At 45.2% G+C, this 25,154-nt stretch overlaps 2 protein-coding genes and 1 long non-coding RNA gene across 3 annotated transcripts in view; 2 read left to right on the forward strand and 1 right to left on the reverse strand.

The window, feature by feature from the left end:
• The window catches only part of LOC144670309 (uncharacterized), a 621,539-nt gene that overhangs the window by 71,117 nt on the left and 525,268 nt on the right, over positions 1-25,154 (forward strand). The gene's annotated exons all lie outside the window — the stretch shown is intronic.
• Positions 16,634-17,093, forward strand: LOC144670360 (histone H2B-like). The gene has a single exon (XM_078532838.1). The coding sequence runs from the start codon at positions 16,675-16,677 to the stop codon at positions 17,050-17,052; it is 378 nt and encodes a 125-aa protein (XP_078388964.1). The 5' UTR covers positions 16,634-16,674; the 3' UTR covers positions 17,053-17,093.
• Positions 21,962-22,633, reverse strand: LOC144670234 (histone H1-like). The gene is made up of 2 exons (XM_078532720.1): positions 22,298-22,633; positions 21,962-22,249 (listed from the first exon to the last, which is right to left on the reverse strand). Exons 1-2 carry the CDS (start codon positions 22,631-22,633, stop codon positions 21,962-21,964), a joined length of 624 nt encoding a protein of 207 aa, XP_078388846.1.

The following is a 25,154-nucleotide window of genomic DNA, read 5'->3' on the forward strand; positions in this document are numbered from 1 at the left end:
TATGAGTTTGGCAGGCATTCTGGTCTGTCACTAGGGGAGTAGGTGAGTGTAGGATTCATATTGCACATTTCATTCTCTGGTACTATAGAGGAATTGGGGCTGATTTTATATCTGAATGTCCCTGGTGTTGTTGATGAGCATGGCAATCATATATATCTGTCAGGCTCTCCTAATGTGTGAGTCTGGGTTTAATTCAGGGTCTGTCGATGGCATTCTATGCCTGTTGTATTGTTACATAAGTTGGGAATCATATATATATATTTCAGTTCCTCATGCTGTTTGTGAGCATGAGATTCATTCTGTATCTGTCAGTGACTGCTACTGTATGAAATTGTGGGATTCAATTGGTATATTTCATTCACTGGTATTGTATGTGGAATTGGATTTATTCTGTGTCTAAGCATGCATGTGTTCGTCTGTGTATGTGCATGTAGACTTCCATTTGTTTCTGTCAGCACCTGTGATTCTATTTGGCTCTTAGACCCTTTCTACAATCTCTCAGTGGTATAATTGGTGTGTCAGAATAATTTTGTATCACTCACACTGAAATAATGTGAGTGAGTGCAGTAAACAGTCTGTGTCTCTCAGCATCTGGCACTGAACATGTGTTTGATAATTGCTCACTGGTACTCTGGTGAGTAGAGGATTCATTGTGTAACCTTCGGTGTCTGGGACTGTTTGTAAGATTGGGTTAATTGTATATAAATTTCGAGCACAGCTAATGTGGTCAGCTTAAGCAAACGATATGTGGGAGTTTTGGCCCAACATTAAATCTGTCACTTTGAACACAATTGGGAAAGATAATGAATCCTTTAATCTGATACTGGATCGGTGTGCAAGTATAACTCAAGTTGTACTAATTGATTTGATCTGTGACATTCAGTCTGATTCTGAGTAAGAACTTTGACATGGATGTAAAATGGAGCTCAGTCTGGAATTGTTACAGTATTTCCACTTGACACTGTGTGAGGATGGAGGATTAGTATGTGATCTATAGCTGAGTTCATATTCATCAAATTAATATTGTATCTTTTAGTTTCATAATAAGGGTGAGTTTCAAACTATAATCTGAACTTCTGTCTCAGGTTATACTAGCTTTCAGGATATCTCAAACTGATAATGTACTTGAGATTTGAACTGGTATCTCAGGTATATGTCAGGACACACTATGGGAATTAATGGTGCAATTTATAAGTCCATGATGTGTGTGAATATTGGGCTGGCAATTAACATGAACCTCAGTGTACATCATTAAGGTTAAGCCTGTAAGCTTGTAACTGGAAATGTGTCAGTTTTATCAGATGTTTAATTTGTAGCGAAGGCAGCACGACTGCAGGATTGACTCAGTGAGAATTTAATAGCGGGTGAGAATTTGGACTGGGATTTATGGACACTCCCATCTGCAGGACTGAGTTTGGGTGACTTGGATACAATGTCTATCTCTCCTGCTCTGTTTGATTCATGGATGGAAAATTACTTTGGAACTATTTATGCTGTCTGAGACTGTGAAACTGATGACTTGTCAGTGTCTCTGTGCTCTGTCAGTGATAATGTACATACTGTGTGTGAGAAGGAGCTGGTGGGAATCTTCATTCTAATTTGGCTGGAGGAAACATCACATTTATTCTGGTTCCTTCAATTATTTGCCTGTTGGTAAAAAGTATATTTTTGAATTCATGTACAGGTGAGGTAGAAGATACTGATTCTATTAGTTTAATCTCTCTATTAATAATCATTATGAATGATCTGGGAAGTCTGGGAAGAGTGCCCTCTGCAGTCCCAATGGCCGGGAAGCAGTCTGGGAAGAGCATCCTCTGCAGTCACCATCGCCGGGAAGTAGTCTGGGAAGAGTGTCCTCTGCAATCACTGTCGTCGAGTGAAAAAACACAATGAGTGACATCACAGGAAGATCATAAGTTCATTGGTTGGTGAGTAACTGCTAGTTTGAACTACCTATTCTAAGTTGATTTCAGATCAAAGGTGACTATTGGGGCCCAGGATCGGAGGTCTAACACTTCAGCTTCAACTCAGCAGAGAGAGTGAGTTCCAGTTGATTTAAAAAGTGTATTTTGATTCTCTATTCTAATTTGCTTTCAGGTGAAAGGTAAATAGCAGAAATATTTTACAGATTGATAAGTTAAAGACCACTAGGAAATTTAACAACAAATTGAAAAACTAATTAAATAAAATAAAATAGAGATGCAGTGCCAGGCGATGTGTTGCAGCTGTGTGGTGTGGTTGCTGTTGGACCCCATTGTGGTTCCTCATGACCACATCTGTAGCAAATGTTGGTTGCTCGAGAAACTCCGGCTCAGAGTTGATGAGCTAAAGTCTGGGCCTCAGAAACTGCGACACATCAGGGAGGGGGAGAGTTACCTGGACGCTCTGTTTCAGGAGACAGTCATACCCCTTAGATTAACTACCATAAATTCGGCCAGTAGTCAGGGACAGGAGGGTGTGACTATGAGTGAGGCAGGTAGAGGGATCCAGGAAGTAGCACTGCAGGAGCCTCAACCCTTGTCCTTAACCAACAGGTTTGAGATTCTTGCTCCCTGTGTGGATGAGAGTGGGGACTGTAGGGAGGATGAGCAAACTGACCATAGCAACGTGGCACAGGGGGCCATTCAAGTGGGGGGAGAAAAGAGAAATGTAGTTGCAATCGGGGATAGTACAGTTAGGGGAATGATACTGTTCTCTTTGGCCGGGATCGAGAGTCCCCAGAATTACAAGTGAATGTGGGGCTCATTCTGAAGCTGACAGTATCTGGAAGTGAGTGTGAGTTTGACTTTAGTTCTGCAGTTATCAGTCTTTGACTACACGTGTACGTTATTCATTCTGCAAGTATCAGTCTCTGGTCCTGTATCCAAATGTTGATTTTTGTTTGTATCTGTCAGTTGTGGGATTGTGTAGGAATGCAGGATGAACTATATGAATATCATTCTCTGATTCTATATCAGTGGGATTCAGTCTGCTTCAATATATCACTTGTGAAATATTAAAAACCAGTGCTTCCTTTCAGTTACCTGTGAAATGCAATATTGTTGCATTCAATCTGTATGTGTCCATCTCTTGTCTTACACGTGGATGTGTTATTTTTTCTGTATCAGTGGTTCCCAGGTAATTTACATGAGAATGAGATTAATTCCAACCCAAACATATGTGAGTGTGGCATTCATTCTTTAGCTGTCCATATCTGGAAATAATTGTGTCAGTGAAGTTGATTTTACTTTTTTCTTCATCTGTTGCTATCTGTGAATGAGATTTGTCTTATGCCTGTCAGTCGGTGGCACTTTAAATGACTGCTTTTGGTCTATGCCTTATTGTCTTTTTCTGTGTGTAGGCCTGTGGATTTTTTTTTCTGCATGTCAGGGTTTGGTCCCCTGTATAAAGTGGGATTAATGCAGTGTATGTCAGTTTTTGGTGAGTGTGGACATACTTCTGTGTTAGTCATTCTCTCAAACTGAATGTGAGTGTGCATTAATTCAGTTTTCATCAGCATCTGGCAGACCCTGAGGGTGGGAATCATTCAATATCTGTCAGTTTCTGGTATTGTATGTGAATGTGCTGCTCATTCTGTGTCATTACCTTGTAAAGGGTGTGAGTGAGGGGTTCATTTGTACCTGTCACTGTGCAATAACGAATGGGATTATGAACTTCATTCTGTATTTTTCAATCTCTACTCCTCGACGTAAATGTGTTTATTTTTGGCCGTCAGTCTCAGGTACAATAAGAGACTCTGGAATTTATTATACTTTTGCCAGTCTCTGGTAGGGTATGTGACACTGGGCTACATTCTACATCTTTCAGTCAATGGCAATGGATATGAAAGTAGCTTTAATTCTGTATTAGTCAGTCCCTGGGTTGAATGTGGTATTTGGAATTTGTTGTTCTTATGTCTGTCTCTAGATTTTCATGTGAGTTTGGGGTTCATTCTCGATCTATGTGTCTCTGCCATCGAATGCAACTGTGGGAGTTTTCTGTATTGGTACATAACCTGCATCTCAGGCATGATCGACAGGCTACATTCAGTAGTTCTGTGCGAGTTGTGTATTGGTATTAAATTTTTATCTGTGAGAACAAATTGGAGTGATAACATATGCATCAATCTCATACCTGGTCCATTATTTAGTTCCTGCAGTTTGAAAGAAAATGGAATTCATACTTTAATATTCTAGCCTAACACTTAGTGAAATTTTGGAACTGGTATTTAATGTGTAGCTCACTCTACATTCTGAGGTGCTTAGTAGCAATTCATCCTGCATATTACAATAGGGTAAATGTTGTCTGACGTAGTTAATAATTAGTATTTAATTTGTGGCCGAGGTGACACCGTGTATTTAAATCGAATAGTGGCTGTGCTTTTGCCCTGGGATTGATGTATCTAGTCCTCAGGTGTACTGGTTTAAGGTAAACAACTTCTCCCAGCAATGCTCTGTTTGACTCTTATATTGAAAGGGCGACTCTCAATCTTGGGATCTGTGTCGGTCTCTATATGTTTCATTTTGGCCTAAAGAGCTGGCAGTATCTCGATGCTTTGTGAGTGATATTGTACTTACTGGAACCATCAGGCTGCACTTCTCCATGTTTCGAAGAACCATCTGGTTCATTCAATTCTTTCCGTGCACGCAGAAAACATAACTCCTTCACCTGAAGAATAGATGAAGTAGAAGATACAAAAGTGATCAAGGTATTTTTTAAAATAAGTGTTATTATAATGAACAATAAACAAAGCAAAACTATCAGCATATCAGTATCTGAACCCACCACAGTACTGGAGCAATCTGTTTCTGCTTATCTGCTATTTTGAGCGGTTTTACAACAATGTTATGACATTCAGAAACAACCCGTCCTGTGCACAGGTCCTTGAATTAGACTATCCGATGGAGGAGTGACTTTCGCAAGGGTCAGATTCCTATTTGCTGCTCCATTCGAACTAACTGTACACCCGGAAACAAGCAGGTACAGTTTAAAATGTCTCTTTCACACTTCTCACCTGGTGCCTGAAATTGATCTTCTTGGTGTAACTGGAAACATTGTTACTGTGCGGCTATTTCCCCGCCATTCTCTGTCCAATAACAAGGGGCAGTGGGAGCCGGAACTAAGCCAGGAAGCTTCACTCGGGTTTGGGGAGAGAAAGCAGCAATGATCTTCAATGGCGAGTTCTTCTCACTCTGTCCAGACACTGCTCGAGAATGGCCTCTCCCTTCCCCCCGCTCACTCCATGTTCCGGGAGCAGCTCGTGTTCCAGGGAGCCCATTAAAAACAGCCGCCGCCTCCGCCTCAGCTGCCCGGACACTCAATGCCAATCTCTGAGCATATCTGCGGACGCGGCTCCAAACCGATGCGCTGCTTTAAGCAGATGCTGTTTGTTCACTTCCCTCTGGGGCGGTGATGTCTCCGATCGCTGCTGAATTAAACCCTATTCCGCTCACTGAGTGAATGACGCTCTCGGCCATTGTTGGGGGAGGGGTTGCGCATGCGCTGTTATCCTCATTGTGACGGAACCGCGGACGTGTTAAAACAGCGCATGCGCAGATCGTCCGCAGCGACAATTCAGCTGCTAAAATCAATGGGAATTGTCCCCATTTCACTCTCATCATAGAGAGAACAAAATCTCCGAACCTGTGTCGGCGCGGGGGGCAAGGGGCGTTGGGTGCGAGTGGACGTGTGGCGGTGGTACACTGGTGGGTAAAGGCCGCTTTACAACATCAATTTTAACACAGGAGATTCCCCCAAACAGCTTGTAAAATGCTGGAACCGTGTGTGTATGAGGATGGTGATGTTACTGAGGATGATTCCTGTTTTAGAATAGACTGTGTTTAGGTCGGAATATTACTGAGTGTTAATTATAACGAGAGCATATTTCAAAGCTCCGGGTTTGCGGAAACTCCTGACTGTGAAGCCCGGGTCTGTCCGGGTTTGTGTCTCGGTTCCATTGGTAATAAACGGGTTGAAATTGGCGGTTGCAGAAACTGGAGGAGGAGCTGAAAGATCAGGGGCTGTTCTCTCTCTGTCTGTCACTCCGGCTCTCTCCCCCGTCCCGCTCTCTGTTTAATCTTCATTCTGTCTCCTCCCCTCCCTGCTCTCAAACCGCCTTTTTCACTCAGGTCCGGGCGAGCTGTATAAAAGAGGAACGTGACACAGCTCGTCTCTCATATTCAGCAGCGATCTGAGTGAAGAATCATCATGTCTGGCAGAGGGAAAGGAGGCAAAGGACTGGGGAAAGGCGGAGCAAAGCGGCACCGCAAAGTGCTTCGTGATAATATCCAGGGCATCACCAAACCAGCAATCCGCCGCCTGGCTCGCCGTGGCGGTGTCAAGCGGATCTCGGGTTTGATCTATGAGGAGACTCGCGGGGTGCTGAAGGTTTTCCTGGAGAATGTGATCAGGGATGCGGTCACCTACACTGAACACGCCAAGCGCAAGACGGTCACTGCCATGGATGTGGTGTACGCTCTGAAACGCCAGGGCCGCACACTCTATGGATTTGGCGGCTGAACAGCTCGACCCTTTCTACCAAACACGCAACAAAGGCTCTTTTCAGAGCCACCCACCACCTCACAGAGAGAGCAGAGACCTGGGAACGGGAGCTGGGATGGGCTGTGATCGGGAATGTTAGTGTCTGAAACAAACAAGATCTCTGAAGAAGAGTCATACAGACTAGAAGGGTTTAACTCTTTTCTCTCCACAGATGCTGTCAGACCTACTGAGGTTTCCAGCATTTTCTGTTTATATTTCAGACTTCCAGCATCCGCAGTATTTTTCTTTCATTTTAGTGCATGATTTGTTCCGGGTTTCGGGGGGATGTACTAAGTCCCTCAATTTAATCGTTATTTATTATCCTGGATGGCACATTCTCCACTGACGCTGAAAAGCCGCTCCACTACACATTTTCGAAATGTGTTATTTTAGGTAACACCAGCCGTTCAATGCGTCAGTGGTGTATGAGGTTACAATCAGATCAGCCATGATTTCACTGAATAGGTTCAGGCTCGTGGCTGAGTGGCCTCCTGCTCCGAAACCCAATGTTCGGACGGATGTTCGTGAAGTTACTGACAGGGTTTGGGAAACAGCAGTTTCAGCTCAGCCACTCGGCGACCTGGAATTCCCGCAGTCTGAGCGACTGCAGCCGGACTCTAGCTCTGATTGGTCAGCCTCTTCCTAGTCTAATTCTTAACCAATCGCTGAGTCAGGGAGAAGAAATCGAAAATTATGATTGATTTACTTTTTTTTGCATTCGAAAAGCCCGCCAATTCCAGTGTTGGAAAATGCAAGATAATCTTAATTTTCAGGCAACAATTTTTAATCTCTCACTTTATGATCTGTTATACTGCGCTCCCTGTCACAAGATCTTGGCGCTATTTTCGGAGCTATTTTCAGAATTTGTCATCTCCTTTCAGGAACCGGGATCTGTCTGGCCGGGAATAGCGGGAGAATCGAGCCGGTCACTTTCTCCGCTCATTATCGTCATGAACAGCCCAGAATGAGGGCAATGGGAAGGGATCTGAAGCCCCCAGCACCGGTTCCATTTTATTACCCACTCCAGACCTCTAAGGGAGCGGCGATTTTTAGGATAAAAACAAAAAACTGCGGATGCTGGAAATCCAAAACAAAAATAAAAATACCTGGAAGAACTCAGCAAGTCTGGCAGCATCTGCGGAGAGGATCTGTTGAAGAGTCATAGCGACTCGAAATGTTAACTGTGTTCCTCTCCGCAGATGCTGCCAGAGCTGCTGAGTTTTTCAAGGCATTTTTATTTTTGTTTCGGTGAATTTTAGGGTTGGTTGTGCTGTAGGGAGCAATGGACAGTCCGTCAATTTTTGCCTGCGAAGTCCAGCACTGACTTTCCACAGTTCAAACAACAGACTGGTGTTTCTGTCCAAAAATAAGCAGGTTCATCAGGATGATGCCGGGTTTAAAAATTGTTGGAAGAGGTTAAATGAACAGGAATTTCATTCGGGTAAGGAAATATTGAATTGCAGTGAAATGGTATTTTTAATTTTTAAAAATTGAGGAACAAAGTCTTCTGATATCGAGTCGGTCAACGGCTGGAAATAAAGGCCGAATTTTTGAAATGGGCAATTAAAAACAACTCGACCAATGGGGACCTGAGGTGCCAGGGATTAATTCATTGGTTAGATTTTGGATAAAACTGCCTGGGCGCAAGGCTCCAGCCAATTACTGTTCGGGGCGGTTCCTCTCAGAGTTTAAAAAGGCGGATTGGGCAGCAGACTGTCTTAATAGATCTTGCATCTCAGGTTGTGGTGAATCTGTTCAGAAAATGGCCAGGACCAAGCAGACAGCGCGCAAATCGACCGGAGGGAAAGCTCCCCGCAAACAGCTGGCGACCAAAGCGGCCCGGAAGAGCGCTCCAGCAACGGGCGGCGTGAAGAAGCCTCATCGCTACAGACCCGGCACTGTGGCTCTGAGGGAGATCCGCCGCTACCAGAAATCCACCGAGCTGCTCATTCGCAAACTGCCCTTCCAGCGCCTGGTGCGAGAGATCGCTCAGGATTTCAAGACAGACCTGCGCTTCCAGAGCTCGGCCGTCATGGCCCTGCAGGAGGCCAGCGAGGCTTACCTGGTGGGGCTCTTTGAGGACACCAACCTGTGCGCCATCCACGCCAAGCGAGTCACCATCATGCCCAAAGACATCCAGCTGGCCCGCCGCATCCGCGGGGAACGCGCCTAAAACCCGGCTTCAGCACCAAGTACAACAAAGGCTCTTTTAAGAGCCAACAGATCGACAAATGAAAGAGCTGCAATCTCCTGTTGTCCACTCCAGGACTTAGACATCGCGAAGATACAATTTGCTCCCTTGCATCAGTTTATTTTTCTTGTCTACAAACCTCTTTTGTGGGATTGATAATCACAGACGATGCAGTTGTAAATTGTAGCGCAGATGGTATATTAATTTCAGCAGAAAATTGGGACTGCGGTCACCTTAGTGCTGTAGGTCACTTCCAATAAATGGCGGCTGTGAAAATGTATTAAATACTGCGAGCAGACATCAATCCCAAGCAAAGGGTGAGCTGCGGGTTACAAGTCAGTGCTCATGATGTCAATAAAGGCAATGCCTCAAGCAACAAGAGGTGATGACTCCGGTGCACAGACATAGAATCAAAGAATTTGCACAGCACGGGAGGCCATTCGGCCCTTGCGCATGTCTGCATCTGCTCTCCAAATGAGTGTTATGACCTAATGCTTCCCCCCATCCCCCATTCCTGCACATTTTTTCTATTCAAATAATCATCTAATACCCTCTTGAATGCCTCTATTGAACCTGCCTCCACTACACTTCCAGAGAGTGCATTCCAGTCCCGAACCACGCGGGTGGAAATGTAATTTCTCTGTTGATGCGAGTTGGTTGTCCTTGCGGATCATTAGAAACGCTTCACCATTACTGAAATTCGGCACGCAGCAGACAGACAATAGATCACCCTTTCACAGACTCTGTGAGTGGCTCTGAAAAGAGCCTTTGGCTTATCAGATAAAAGAATGGCCGCTTCACTTGGTCTTCGAGGCCGCAGAGGCGCTGGTTTTCTTGGGCAGAAGCACGGCCTGGATATTAGGCAGCACCCCGCCCTGAGCGATGGTCACCCCTCCCAGCAGCTTGTTGAGCTCCTCGTCGTTGCGGACGGCCAGCTGCAGGTGTCTGGGGATGATGCGGGTCTTCTTGTTGTCCCGGGCCGCGTTACCGGCCAGCTCGAGGATTTCAGCCGTCAGATACTCGAGCACAGCAGCCAGATAGACCGGGGCTCCGGCACCCACACGCTCAGCATAGTTGCCCTTTCTCAGGAGCCTGTGAACACGGCCCACCGGGAACTGCAGTCCAGCCCGGGAGGAGCGAGATCTGGCCTTGGACCGAGCTTTACCGCCGGTCTTTCCTCTTCCAGACATTTCACAATCTCACAAACACTTTAATAGAGAATGAGGAAATCCTCTCACATTCGCTTCTCTTATAGCTTCGGGAGGAATGGTGCTGCGGGCATTGCTTGATTGGTCACTTTGTGCTGCGTCTCATAATGTTGTTCATATCACCAATCAGATATCTACTGAACTCACCAATCCGGAGACTTGACGGAGTGAGGGCGGAAAAAAACGGCGCCAAATTTTGAGATTCCAACCGATCTTTTTTTCAAATTTTAAAAGCCCGCCAAATTTGTAAAAAAAAAAAGCCAAAAAAGAACGGATCGAACATAGTACTAATTGGATAAAAGCAAAATACAGACGATGCTGGAAATCTGAAACAAAAACAAAAATACCTGGAAAAATTCATCTACGGAGAGGAACACAGTTGACGTTTCGAGTCCTAATTGGAAATGGTTATTCAGTATTTAGTATTCGAATGTTACATTCTCTTCATCTCTCTCTCTCTTTCCCTGGATTACAGTTTTTTGTATATTTCAATTTCTGATTTTCTGTCTGGGTTTATGTGTATCTGAAAACAAGTCGAAAATAACGGCGCAAATTTACGGAATGTATTTTTTTAATTCGACATCGATATATTTATAAAACAAGAAATACATTTCATATAGAAAATCCAGTTAATAGTGAACACGGTCTGACGACAAAGTTTTAAAAATGTCCGTCCCTAATGGGACTATTTCACATTTTATCCTAAATTCCGGATTCGCTTTAAGAATCCGGCATCAATTCTAGATAATCTCGATCCGTCATGAAACCTTCTAAGCAGCCGGCTGAAAGTGCCATTTACATCGTTCTGCTGATAGACGGGAAATTGTAGATATTTGGGACAGCCAAAATTGAACATACTTGGAGTAAATTTGCCAGCGTCGAGACTGAAGTTTGCTGCACAACCGGTGCTAATAGGAAATCAACTGATCGATTATTGAGGCGAAACTTGAACCGAATTGGAACCTGAGGCATTTGCGTTAAATTCGCTCTCTCTCCAAAACCAGGGACAGGGGTCGAATATGACGCGTCTTAAAACAATCGCTTCGTGAGCGGCAAGTCATTAATTTATGGGACATCATTAACGAAGCCCAACAATTGAACGAGTTAAATCTACGTTACCGAGAATCTGATTGAAACGTGATCAAAATAATAATTTCAAAATTCGAAATGCTCCATAGTAAAATCATAACTTGTAACTAAAGAAATCATATAGCTTTTTCAGAGAGATTGTGGGTGGCTCTTAAAAGAGCCGTTGTGTTGTGAATGTGTTTTTCAGTCAGTTCGGGGGTTTTACTTGGAGCTGGTGTACTTGGTCACCGCCTTTGTCCCTTCCGACACGGCGTGCTTGGCCAGTTCCCCGGGCAGCAGCAGGCGCACGGCGGTCTGGATTTCCCGGGAGCTGATGGTGCTTCGCTTGTTGTAATGGGCCAGGCGGGAAGCCTCACCCGCGATGCGCTCGAAAATATCGCTCACGAACGAGTTCATGATGCTCATGGCCTTGGAGGAGATGCCGGTGTCGGGGTGAACCTGCTTCATCACTTTGTAGATGTAGATGGCGTAACTCTCCTTCCGCGACTTTCGCCGCTTCTTGCCGCCCTTTGCTACCGGTTTCTTTAAGGCTTTCTTGCCTCCCTTCTTGGGAGCTGGTTTCTTCTCATCAACCATCGTCACTTTCAGACACAGAATAAAACGAACCACTTCCGAGCGCCGATTAAATAGACAGTCTGACAGACCAATGCTAATGAGGAATGGGAGAACGATGATTCTGATTGGACATTTAATAAAATACAACAGCCACTTATTTTGTACTTTTCTCTGTTTGCATTTTTAAAGTGGCCAATCAAATTTCGACTTCTCCACCAATCATTAGCCCTTTTACGACAATCAGGAAATATATTCTATCAGGATTCTCTCTAGTCCCAGTTTCTCAGTTTGTGAAGGTACACCGGGAATTGTTGTCTGGCTGTCGGTGCGAGGGGCCTTTCTCCACAGAGGGACTGCACGGAAATGCGGGATTCCTCCCGGAACTCTTGTAACTTGTGCGACTTACTCACTGGGATATTGTGTATGTGTGTGTGAGTGGTAGGGGGTTGGAGTATCGGGAGTGAAATTTGTTCTTGAGGCTGTGGTCCGCTGTAACAAACACTCACACAGTCATAAAAACAAAAAAACTACTGCGGATGCTGGAAATCCAAAACAAAAACAGAATTACCTGCAAAAACTCAGCAGGTCTGGCAGCATCGGTGGAGAAGAAAAGAGTTGACGTTTCGAGTCCTCATGACCCTTCAACAGAACAGAGTCATGACTCTTCAACTCACGCACACACATTATTAAAGAATGGGAGTTTCAGAATGATTCCCAAATTTACATTCAGGACCATTGAACTATATTAAAATAATCCCATAATCAAACCATGTATGATATCCTGACAGTTATAGAAAGAATCTTCCATCCACAGCCACACGTGTTACCAGTGACTGACAAATACAGCCAGAGTCCTACACGTAAACTCAGCACCAGAGGCTGAGTAATACAGGATTAATTACACATATACACAGAAATAAAGACAAAAACATCCCCACACAGACACTCTACCAGAGACTAAGAGATAGAAAATGAATTTCCAGTACCACTGAACAATTCAGGTTGAGTCCCAAAAGCTCAATCTGTACCAGAGCCTGATAGATACAGAATGAATGCCTTACAAACAGGCCAAAGCTTCACAGTTACATAGTCAGACATCAATTACCAAAGACTGGCAGTTACTTAAGGAGAAAACACTCACAGTATCACGAAGTGGTAAATACGGAGTCAATTCCACAGTCACACATCACAAAGTCCAACAGATATGGAATGAATCTCTCACATGTACAGTGTCAAAGACTGACATGCAAATTTCACATTCAAATGTCATACTAATAGAAGGGAAAATTGAGAATGAATCACATACTCACATTCAGGTTCATGAATCACAGATAAAGTTTGAATCACACATTCACATCGCTTGCCAGGTGCCAACAGACATACAATTGATCCCAGCTTTATATATAGTACCAGAGACTGACTGGTGCAGAATACACCTGAATCTCACATCGAGCAGAATAGATGGACTGATGCATTAAACCTTCAGAAATAGGAGCTGGACTTGGCTATTTGGCCATTCGACCTCCTCCATCATTCATTCAGACAGATGTTCTACCTCAACTCCACTTTGCCGCACTCTCCTTATATCCCTAGTATCCAAAATCAATTGACCTCTGTCTGGAACATACTCAATGGCTGAGCTTCCAAATCTCTCTGGGGTGGAGAATTCCAAAGAATCTCAACACTTTCAGTGAAGACATTTCTCCTCATATCATTCCAAAATGGCCAATGCTGTGATCTGAGATGGTGACCACATGTTGTAGATTCCGGAGCCAGGAGAACCATTTTCTTAGCATCTACCCTGACAAGCCGCTTAAGAGTTTTATTTGTTTCATTTAGATAACCTGTATTCTTCTAAAATCCAGGGAATATAGACCTAGTCTCCTCAATCTCCCCTCATAAGAAATCCACTTGTCACAGAAACCAAGCTAGTGAACAATTATTGCCCTCCCTCTAAAGCAACTATGCCCTTCCTTATGTAAGGAGACCAAACTGCACACAGTACTCCAGGTGTAGCCTTAATTGTGCCCTGGATAAATGGAAGATTTTTCACTCCTGTAATTCAAACCTTTGGAACAAATGTGAACATAACACTTCCCTTCCTATCTGCTTGCTGTACCTGCAGTTTTACTTTCTGTAATTCATGTACAAGGACACCCAGCTCCCTCTGAGTGCAAACGTGTTCCAGTCTCACATTCAAACATGTTCTTTTTTCCCCCTTCAAAACTGGGCCCACCCACACTACCATATTGTATTCTATCTGCCATGTTCTTGACAACTCAGACAACCTGTCTAAATGCCTTAGCAGGTTTTTTGTGTCCTCACAGATTAATTTTCCACCAATTTTGTATCATCAACAAACTTGAATATGTTCCATTCAGTACCCAACTAAATCATCAATATATGTTGTAAGTAACTGATGGCTGTGTTTTATCAAGAGTAAGTTAGAGCCTGCCAATCCGAAAATTCCTGTTTATTCCGACACTGTTTTCTGTCCATTTACTAATCCTTGATCCATGCTAATGTTTGATCCCCAATCACATGTTCTAATTTTGTGTAATAAACTCCTGTGTGGGACCTTTGCAAATTGCTGAGCAAAATTACACCCCCCTCAGATTGCAAGGCCCTGTGTTACCAAAACAAAAGGAGAACCTTAAATACACATTAAATGACAAAGAGATCAGACAAACAGTACCCACTTGTAAGATCTTGCATGAATCCCAATATTGTACCCATACTACAGACTGAACTATGCATTACATACCACTCCCCAAACCTCAGAGTGTCTACAAGCTAGATGAAGCTGATCATACACATCGGATAATGTATCAGATTGTGTGATATACAGACATTCAGGGTTGTGTTGACAGAGATGGAATTTTAATCCAAAACTCTGACATAATAACTGATTAATACCCACAGCTATTAACTCCAGTTGAAACACATTTTATATTAAACATAAGTCAGGCTTACACTCATGCTACATAGATTAGAATCTCGCAATTGTTACAGCAGAGGGAGGCCACTCAGCCCATCGTATCTGTGCCAGCTCTCTGCAAGAGCAGCTCAGCTGCTCACATATTCTTCCCCGCAGGCCTGTTTAATTTTCCTTTTGTTCTTTTTCTATTTTTCTTTGTGCAGTGAGCTCAATTTATCTATTCACATGCACACAATTGATTCTATTTATGGACAGCGGTCATATCCATTCGACATCCATCCTTTCCCGAGGTTAATAGGCCCAGCTATTCTAAGCCAGTGCTGATTACTGATGAGGTTTCAACTGCAACATGGATAACTCTATATTGGGATTCATGTATCTGCCATCCCCTTCTCCATTACCCTTTACACTCCCTGATAGCAGGTTTAGTTGCCCTGAGCTGTATCTGGTACCTATCCCAAAATTCTCCTACTGCAGTATAACTGCTTTCATTGGATTTGCCACAGCAAATGAGGAAGGATCTACCTTGGTTTGTTTGGTTTTAAACACCACTTTTCAAATTCACTCTCCCAGCGAGAAGCCTGATCTACTAAGGATGTGAATCAGAAATTCAGACTTGTATTCTACCTGATTTCCAGGCATTGAAATTAATTTCCAGCCAGATTCCTGTTTTGCAGGACCCAGTGGGGAATCTCCTCACTCACAACACAAGGTGAGATAATTACAGGTCTAAAGAGCAGTTGACAAGTCTGACTTTTTAAACATTTATGTGTATAAAGATTGCTAAATATTTTAAAAAAAGATTGTCAATCTGATATGAAAATGTGAACTTAACGCTGAAGTGGAGAAATTTTCAGGTAGACCCAATTCTGCAAACATCTAGAGAGTTAGTAATCACTGGTCCCAGAGATGTAGAGATACAGAATGAATCTGACATTCACACAGTACCACAGACCAAGAAACACAGAAAAATCTTACAGCCAAAAACTGATAGGGACAAAATGAATCCTTCATTCCTGCAAAGCATCAGGCACTGAGTTAGAAAATGGCTTCAACGCTTACACAGGGTACCAGAGTCCATCAGAAACAAAATGATTTGCAAGCTTCCATAAAGTACCACTGGTTGAGAGAGAATTGATCCCACTCATACCAATACTATCCATTGAGGCAAATTCTACATTGTCAGTCTTTGGTGCCGAATGTGACAGTGGGGTTACATCTGTCAAAAATTGCAAGAGATGGACCTATTGAGAATGAATTACACACTTTGAATCAGTACCAGAGACTGACCGATACAGACTGAATTTCACACTCCCATTCAGCAAAGGATGTTGACAGGTACAGAGTTAATCTCACATTCACACACAGTATCAGATATTGACAGTGAATGAGAAGTTCAGACTCAGAGATAGTACCACAGGCTGAAAGACATAGAATCAATACAACTCTGACCTACAATGACAGGGACTGACAAATAAAGAATCTCATTCACATACAGTTACAGAGATTGACATGTACAGAATAAATCCAATACTTTTCGTGGCCGAGAGAAACACATGCTGATTTAATTCCGCACTGTCTTATAGTCCCAAGGAGCCAATAATTTCACTTACATGCACCAATAACGGACAGATGCACAATGAGCCTCAGGATATCAAGTGAATCCAACACTGAGACATGGTCCCATCAAGTCACAGACACAGAAGAAATCCAGCCCTCGCACACTGTACCACGGCCTTCCAAACAGTGAAGGAACCCCACTCTCACACACAGAATCAGGGAGTGAATAAATCCCACAATCACAGACTTTACCAAAGCCTCACAATTCCTGAGGGAACCCCACATTACCGTACAGTCCCTCGCACCGACTGCCAGGCGACATTTCCTGGTGTATCTTTACACACTGAGAAATTCCGCCTGGAGAGGGTCTTTGTAAAAAGTATTTCCTGATTGCAGTAAGGAAGCCTATGATTGGTGGAGAAAGCTAAATATGATTGGTCGATTTCTCTATCCAATCAAATAAATCACAAATTAAGAACTTGTTTTCTTTTAAAAATGTCCAATAAGAATTGTTGTTTTCTCATTCCTCATTAGCATATATCTGTCAGACTGTCTATTTAATAAGCGGACGGAAGGGGTTTGGTTTATTTCTGTGTCTGAAATTGAGATTGAAGATGGTTGAAGAGAAGAAGAAACCAGTTGCTAAGAAGGGCGCCAAGAAAGCGGTGAATAAGCCGTCAGGAAAGGGCGGCAAGAAGCGGCGAAAGTCGAGGAAGGAGAGTTACTCCATCTACATCTACAAAGTGATGAAGCAGGTTCACCCCGACACCGGCATCTCCTCCAAGGCCATGAGCATCATGAACTCGTTCGTGAACGATATTTTCGAGCGCATCGCGGGTGAGGCTTCCCGCCTGGCCCATTACAACAAGCGCAGCACCATCAGCTCCCGGGAAATCCAGACCGCCGTGCGCCTGCTGCTGCCCGGGGAACTGGCCAAGCACGCCGTGTCGGAAGGGACAAAGGCGGTGACCAAGTACACCAGCTCCAAGTAAAACCCCCGAACTGACTGAAAAACACATTCACAACACAAAGGCTCTTTTAAGAGCCACTCACAATCTCTACTAAGGAGCTGCACCCGACATCTTCCTACTGGATTATTATAATATAAAATAACTTCCACTGCTGTTAGTGTCTCCTGTCCTGTAACCCAGACACTAACCCTTTAATTAGCTCATCGGCCTTCGCTTTGTGCTGAAAGCGGTTATTCTGTTATCACAGCCTTTAAGTGACCTCATTAGCTGCTGTTTTCAACTTTAATTGTCCCTTCCCCCAATTCCTGAAACAGTTACTGAGTCATTTTATTAATTTTCCGCAGGGTAACAGCCGGAGTGCGATTATTACAGAGCGGAATAAGAACAGTCTGAGGACTCGATCAGCTCCCTCTTTACAGCGAAGGGTGTTCGGTTCAGAGTGAAGTCTGAACGGAATGTTTCACTCCTGGGAAAGCGGTGACCCGGGATTGATTCCCTCCCGGGACAGTTAGAAAGCGACAGGAGAATGAACCACATTTAAACAAAATGATAAAACCCGCGCCTGCGATTGGTGATGACACGAGCTGAATAAAACCAAATAAAGAGAAGGGATTTGAAATCTCAGACCAAAGACGACATTTACTTTAATCCGCTTCTTTCCCGCAGTGAAATTGGCGGGCTTTTTAAAATGGACATTTTTCTGGTTCTGACGGTTATTTGCAAATCCCGCCCTTTTCTGCTTCCATTTATCTGATTGGTGAAGAATATAGGCAAATAAGTGGATTGAACAGAGACCAATGAGACGAGTTTTCAGTTTATAAGAACAGTAAACGCTGGAGAAATTGTTCATTTTTTGCCGAATTGTTTGTGAGGTTGTGGAAATGTCTGGAAGAGGAAAGACCGGCGGTAAAGTTCGCTCCAAGGCCAAGTCTCGCTCCTCCCGGGCTGGACTGCAGTTCCCGGTGGGCCGTGTTCACAGGCTCCTGAGAAAGGGCAACTATGCTGAGCGTGTGGGTGCCGGAGCCCCGGTCTATCTGGCTGCTGTGCTCGAGTATCTGACGGCTGAAATCCTCGAGCTGGCTGGTAACGCGGCCCGGGACAACAAGAAGACCCGCATCATCCCCAGACACCTGCAGCTGGCCGTCCGCAACGACGAGGAGCTCAACAAGCTGCTGGGAGGGGTGACCATCGCTCAGGGCGGGGTGCTGCCTAATATCCAGGCCGTGCTCCTGCCCAAGAAAACCAGCGCCGCTGCGGGCTCGAAGACCAAGTGAAGCGGCCATTCTTTAATCTAATAACCCAAAGGCTCTTTTCAGAGCCACTCACAGAGTCTGTGAAAGGGTGACCTATTGTCTGTCCGCGGCCGGACCAAATTTGTAAGTGATTCTGGACCAATAATGGCGAAGGAAGAACTCGCACAACGTTTGAGAAGTATTTAGTTGAGCCCTCGAAATGACATAACTAAATGTACTACGGGCTAAGTGCTGGAGAATAGAATTAGAATAGATAGGTGCTTGATGATCGGCACGGTTACGATGGGCCTGTTTCTGTGCTGTATAACGCTATGACCTCTCTAGTGCAACAACATCCTTCCTATACGGGCAGATGAGATTTTCCCAGGCTGCTGTGGAAGGCAAGGGAGGAGATTGCAGGGACCCTGTTATTAATTTTCAAATCTTTGACCACAGGAGAGGTGAAAGGACTGGAGGACAGCTAATGGTTTCCATTATTCAAAAAGGGGGCTAGGGATAAACCAAAGAACTATAGGTCAGTCAGTCTTAACATCAGTGGTAGGGAAACTTATGAAAAAGATTCTGAGGGACACAATTAATTTCCACTTGGAGAGGCAAGGATTAATCAAGGATAGTCAGTCCGGCACGAACACGAGCGGTCTGTTTCTTTGCTGTATAACTGACTAAAAACAACCATCAAAAATATCTGCGCAATGGAGGGTTACTCTCGGACAATCGCTTCATGTTCATAGTGGTACCTTATAATAACAATGAGTATTGACTTACAAACCGTACCTCACCCTGTGCCGCAATTCGTTGGAAAAAAATCCGTGGCCTAAAATATTCGCAGACATAACCTGAGCTGCAATTGATAACTGCATCATCTGTATTCTCTTAATTCTACAACCTCTATGTCGACAAGACAAATAAACCGGTGCAAGGGAGAATAAATTTTATCTTCGAGTTGTTTAAGTGCTGGTGTGTTTAACAGGAGATCGCAGCTCTTTCATTTGTCGATTTAGTGGCTCTTAAAAGAGCCTTTGTTGTACTTGGTGCTGAAGCCGGGTTTTAGGCGCGTTCCCCGCGGATGCGGCGGGCCAGCTGGATGTCTTTGGGCATGATGGTGACTCGCTTGGCGTGGATGGCGCACAGGTTGGTGTCCTCAAAGAGCCCCACCAGGTAAGCCTCGCTGGCCTCCTGCAGGGCCATGACGGCCGAGCTCTGGAAGCGCAGGTCTGTCTTGAAGTCCTGAGCGATCTCTCGCACCAGGCGCTGGAAGGGCAGTTTGCGGATGAGCAGCTCGGTGGATTTCTGGTAGCGGCGGATCTCCCTCAGAGCCACAGTGCCGGGTCTGTAGCGATGAGGCTTCTTCACTCCGCCCGTGGCTGGAGCGCTCTTCCGGGCCGCTTTGGTAGCCAGCTGTTTGCGGGGAGCTTTCCCTCCGGTCGATTTGCGCGCTGTCTGCTTGGTCCTGGCCATTTCCTGAACAGATACACCACAGGCTGAGATACAAGAACTATTAATGCAGTCCGCTCTACAATCCGCCTTTTTAAACTCTGTGAGGAACCGCCCCGAACAGTAATTGGCTGCAGCCATACACCCAGGCAGTTTTATCCAAAATCTAACCAATGAATTAATCCCTGGCAACTCAGGTCCCCATTGGTCGAGTTGTTTTTAATTGGCCATTTCAAAAATTCCGCCAATTTTTTGCAGCCGTTTCCCGTCTCGAGAATATGCTTCGTTCTTCCCTTTTTTGAAAATTAAAAATACAATTTTTCACTCTCACTCGCTTTTTGCTAACCCCAATGAAATTCCAGTTCATGTGATCTGTCCCGGCAATTTTTAAACCAGGTATCATCCTGGTGAATCTGCTCATTTTTGGACAGAAACACCAGTCTGTTGTTTGAACTGTGTAAAGTCAGTGCTGAATTTCCGAGGCAAAAATTGAAGGACTGTCCATTGCTCCCTACAGCACAACTAACCCTCGAAATCGCCGCTCACTTCGAGGAATGGAATGGGAAATAAAATAGAAACGGTGCTGGGGGCATCAGACCCCTTCCCATTGCCCTCATTCTGGGCTGTTCATGCCGATAAAGAGCGGCTCGAATTTCCGTTATTCCCAGTCTGAGTCTACACGAACATACGTGCGAATATTTGGATTAGGAGCAGGAGGAGGCCACTCAGCCCATCAAGCCTGCCTCGCCTGATCCTGATATGATTGTAACCTCAAATCCACTGACGGATTGAACGGCTGGTGTCAGAGGAACCGCCAGATCCTGTCATTACTACCTGACTAATTATTCATTTAAAACAAAACCTATCGAAAATATGAGGCAGTGGAGAGGCCTTTCAGTGTCAGTGCAGAACGGGCCATCCGGGTAAATAAACCATTAAAAAGATTCTCAGTACATTCCCGTCCAGAACAAATCAGGCACTAACATTCCAGATCAAAGCGCATCCCAGCTCCCGTTCCCAGGTTTCTGCTCTCTCTGTGAGGCGGTGGGTGCTCTTAAAAGAGCCTTTGTTGTTGTGTTTGGTAGAGAGAGTCGAGTTGTTCAGCCGCCGAATCCATAGAGAGTGCGGCCCTGGCGTTTCAGAGCGTACACCACATCCATGGCAGTGACCGTCTTGCGCTTGGCGTGTTCAGTGTAGGTGACCGCATCCCTGATCACATTCTCCAGGAAAACCTTCAGCACCCCGCGAGTCTCCTCATAGATCAAACCCGAGATCCGCTTGACACCGCCACGGCGAGCCAGGCGGCGGATTGCTGGTTTGGTGATGCCCTGGATATTATCACGAAGCACTTTGCGGTGCCGCTTTGCTCCACCTTTCCCCAGTCCTTTGCCTCCTTTCCCTCTGCCAGACATGATGATTCTTCACTCAGATCGCTGCTGAATATGAGAGATGAGCTGTTTCGGTTCCTCTTTTATATAGCCCGCCCCGACCTGACTGAGAAAGGAGCATAGAGTGAGAGGCGGGACAGGGAGGAGACTAAATGACAGACAGAACAGAGGAATGTCTATGATAATCCAGCTCCACCCCCTGCCTGTCGAAACGACATTTTATTTAATTGTCGACAATGGAAGTTAACACAGCGCTCGGCACAAAACTTATCGATTGGAGCTTCATGTTCAACGGTTCTAGAAACCCGCAGCTTTTAATTGCAGACCTTTACAAATAAAATTCTGTAATATTCCAGCCCAAGTACATACACTATACCCCGTCAAATCCGCCTGTTTCCACTTCACTCCCAGCTTCTGTTCTATCCCCACACACCTCCCCTCCAGGCGGGTTGAGCAGTTTACCGACACCTCACTCAAGCTGAATTAGACAAACTCATGTGTTGGGCTTTGAGTTGTAACGCGGGGTTACTCCGCCCGGGTAACTGTCTTACACACTCTCACCTTGAATCTGTGAAAAGGGAACGTGCAGAAACTGACAGAGCAGCTGAACAAATCCCCAGTTACAATGGTGCACGGACCCCGCTGTTTTATTGCAGATTGGGGGAGGGGCTGGGTATAGTGCATGTCAGTGAGATACCGGGAATTTTCAATTGAATATAAATCACTTCAGTGTGAAACCTGCTCCCAGCACCGGGACAGGGACATTTGATTCGGGGATCAGCTCTTTCCTGAGAGACGTGGGCGGCTCTGAGAAGAGCCTTTGTGTTCAGAGGTTTACAATTTGCTCGGCTGGTTTCATTTCTTTCCTGGCGCTGCTTTCTTAGCCTTTGCTGCTTTCACTTTGGGCTTGGCCTTCGACGATTTATCCACTTTTTTAAAAAACTTTCCGCCCGTCACCTTCTTGGCGGGAGATTTTTTCTTCAGCGCTGCTTTCTTCACCGCCTTTTTTGGAGTTGCCGCCTTCTTGCTGCTTGTTTTCTTGACTGTTGCTTTCTTCGCTGGGGATTTCTTGGCTGTTACTTTCTTGGCTGGAGATTTCTTAGCTGCTGGTTTCTTTGTTTTCACCTTCTTGGCCGCTGGTTTCTTCACTAAAGATTTCTTGGCTGTTGGTTTCTTCTCGTTCTTTCCCACTTTCCCCTGGGATTCCTTCTTAGGGATTTTGAAGGAGCCGGAGGCGCCCTGTCCCTTTACCTGCACCAGGGAGCCGCTCTCCACCTTCCTCCTGATACTGAGCCTGATCTGGGAGCCGAGCTTCCCCACATCAACACCGCTGCCAGACAAAGCTTTCTTTATCGCGGCCAGGGACATCCCCTTGCGATCGCTGCAACCCGCCACAATCTTGAGGATCTGTTCGCCTAACTTGGGACCGGCTGCCTTCGATCGGGAAGTCGCCTTCTTCTTCTTGGGAAGTTTGACTTGAGCGGCAGCGGCTGGAGGAGCCGTTTCGGCGGCTGCAGTATCAGTCATATCCGAGACTGTGTGGAAAATCTCTCTGACAGTCAGAACTGGATCAGAAATGAAACCAGTGGTGGCGGCTCAGAGCAACTTAAACACAGAGAGCGGACGGGGCAGAGACAACCTGCTGTCAGCTCCCGGCTCCTCCAGCCTCTCTGTGTTTCTCTCTCCTCATAAACTCCCCAATTCCACTTCAAATTGGACATTTCAGGTTCCCACACTCGCTTCCTTCTGTTAACAAAATCCGAATCTTTGTTGTCGAGAAAGTTCCATCCGAATTAAAGGCAACAATTTCGATTTAAACCCGTTTCTTTGCTGCTTTGATCGCGCCCTCTCAGCCGAGCGCTGACTTCTTCTCTGTGTTTCCACTGAAATCTTGAAATTAACGAAAACTTTGCCTTAAATTCTCTCTTCAGGGCTGAGCAGGGGAGCATCGCGATCCAATTACAGGGAAATCTTGTGATTTTACACAAGAAGGACTCGGAAATCTGTCGCTGAGGCCGAACACACAAACACAGAGACATTAGTCTAACCCGCCCGCCCCTTTAACACACTCTCGCAGATACAATGTTCACATCTGCACATTGACAGGACAAACTGTGGCTCAGATTTACAGCTCCCAGGACAGGCTTTCCTCTCCTCTCGGCCTGTGCTGTGGATTCACGGGGATTAGTTGTAGTTTCCCAGCTCAGTAACTGTTCAACCCTCTGAGACCGGAGCTGCTCACAGTGTCTGTTCCCCAGATTCAGGAGGCTGCAGCCAATCACAGCTGTGCCTGGGTTAACCCGTAACTGGTTTAAATTATGATCTTGTTCAGAAGCAGATTTATTTTTTGATCATTTGAAGACACAGATTGTGTGCACTCAGCCACTAAACAACACTATCCCGCCTTCATGTGGAGTTCAAAAGAGAGGGGGTGGAGGGATTGATAGTGACAGAGTGAGTGAGGGCGGTGAGACACAGACAATGCATCAGTTGCAGAAATCCTTGTAAGCTCTGGTTTTACCCAGAAAGATTCTCGTGGAGAGGCAGAAGCTGCAGTCTCAGATTGCAATGATATTGTAACAGAGACATATTATTAATCCCACACTCAGGAAAAATGCTGTATTTTAACAGAAGAGAGGCAGTATAAACTATAAGGTCCAGTTCTAAAAATTGTGCAAAGGTCAGAGGGACCTTTAGATCTTTGTAGGTGACACGAGATTTTGAGGGAGTAGTTTGGAAAGCAGATGGAATCATTGGTTTCATCAACAGAGGTACTGAGCATACAAGCAGGAACGTTATGTTTAACATCTATAAAGCTCTGGTTAGGCAGCAACTAGAATATTGTGTCCATTTCTGGTCACCACACTTTTGGAAGAATGTGAGAGTCGTTGAGACGGTGCAAAGGAGATTTACTAGAATAGTTCCAGGCATGAGGGGTTATAGCTGCAAAGTTTGTTTGCGGAATCCAGAGCTGCTCTCCTTGAAGCAGCCGAGATTGAGGGGAGGTCTGAGAGAGGTGTACAAGATTGTTTAGATCAGGTAGACAGAGGAAGGCAGTTCCCATTAGCTGAGAGTAGAAGGATTAGGAGGCACGGATTTAAAATTTAAGACAAGATGTGCAGGGGGGAAGTCTGGAAGAACATTGTTACTTTCTGGGTTATCACCTGGATCTTGATTCCGATGGGCATCGTGGAAACGGAGATGGTGAATGATTTCAAATGGAAAGTGGGTGGGCGCCTGTGGGAAAAAAAGTTGCAGGCATAGAGCAGGAGAATGGGACTGACTGGATTATTCTACAGGCAGGCAGTATGGACTGGATGGGCCGAATGGCTTCCTTCTGAGCAGCAATGTCTCCATGACTCTATGACTGTATGTCTCTTTGACAGTCTCAGTGAGTGAGAAACAGTGGCCCATGTTTAAACCTCAGTTCCCTGTTGTACACCCTGCAGCTCAGGGCTGTTAGGTTTCACTCTCAGTGAGTGAGTGTTTCACTCAGATTGAATTAATCTGGAGAGTTCCTGTCTGATATTAACTCCTGCCCGGTCCCAGCAAACACCCCGACTCCCGGGTTCCTCCAGTGTTTCTGTAGGATTGCTTTGTGAAGACAGGTCCCTGAACATCAAACAAGCTGAACAGAAAAATCCCAGGTTGTGTCTCTTAATGGGGCGAGTCCCAGTTTTCACCATCCCCTTTCCCATGAGCTCCAGATCATTTGATGATCTCGGATAAAAGTGAATTGGAAAACGTTTCACTGCAAAATGGTTTCATGGAATGTTATAGAATTCTGCGCATGCGTCATTCCGACCCACCAGAGCTCAATGGGTGGGAGCAGAAGAGCGCATGCACGCGGCTCTCCCCCAGCTTTATCTGGGACAGGATGAGCCACCAATGGAATGACTCCGGTCCTGGGGGAATGGAACAAACAGCAGCCTCCTGGGAGGAGGGAGACAGAATGGCAAGAAGCTGTTATTGAAAATCATTGCTGCTTTCTCTCTGCAAAGCAACAGTGAATATTCCTGGTTGAGTTCACACTCCCCTGGTTTGTTGA

The sequence above is a fragment of the Cetorhinus maximus genome, chromosome 31 (assembly GCF_964194155.1).
Source record: "Cetorhinus maximus chromosome 31, sCetMax3.hap1.1, whole genome shotgun sequence".
NCBI classification, from domain to species: domain Eukaryota; kingdom Metazoa; phylum Chordata; class Chondrichthyes; order Lamniformes; family Cetorhinidae; genus Cetorhinus; species Cetorhinus maximus.

Coding starts and splice junctions, on each gene's coding strand:
- LOC144670360 (XM_078532838.1), top strand. CDS start 16,675: ATGGTTGAAGAGAAGAAGAAACCAGTTGCTAAGAAGGGCGCCAAGAAA.
- LOC144670234 (XM_078532720.1), bottom strand. CDS start 22,633: ATGACTGATACTGCAGCCGCCGAAACGGCTCCTCCAGCCGCTGCCGCT. Junction 22,250..22,297: donor AGAAGGAATCCCAGGGGAAA/GTGGGAAAGAAC, acceptor TCTTTAGTGAAG/AAACCAGCGGCCAAGAAGGT.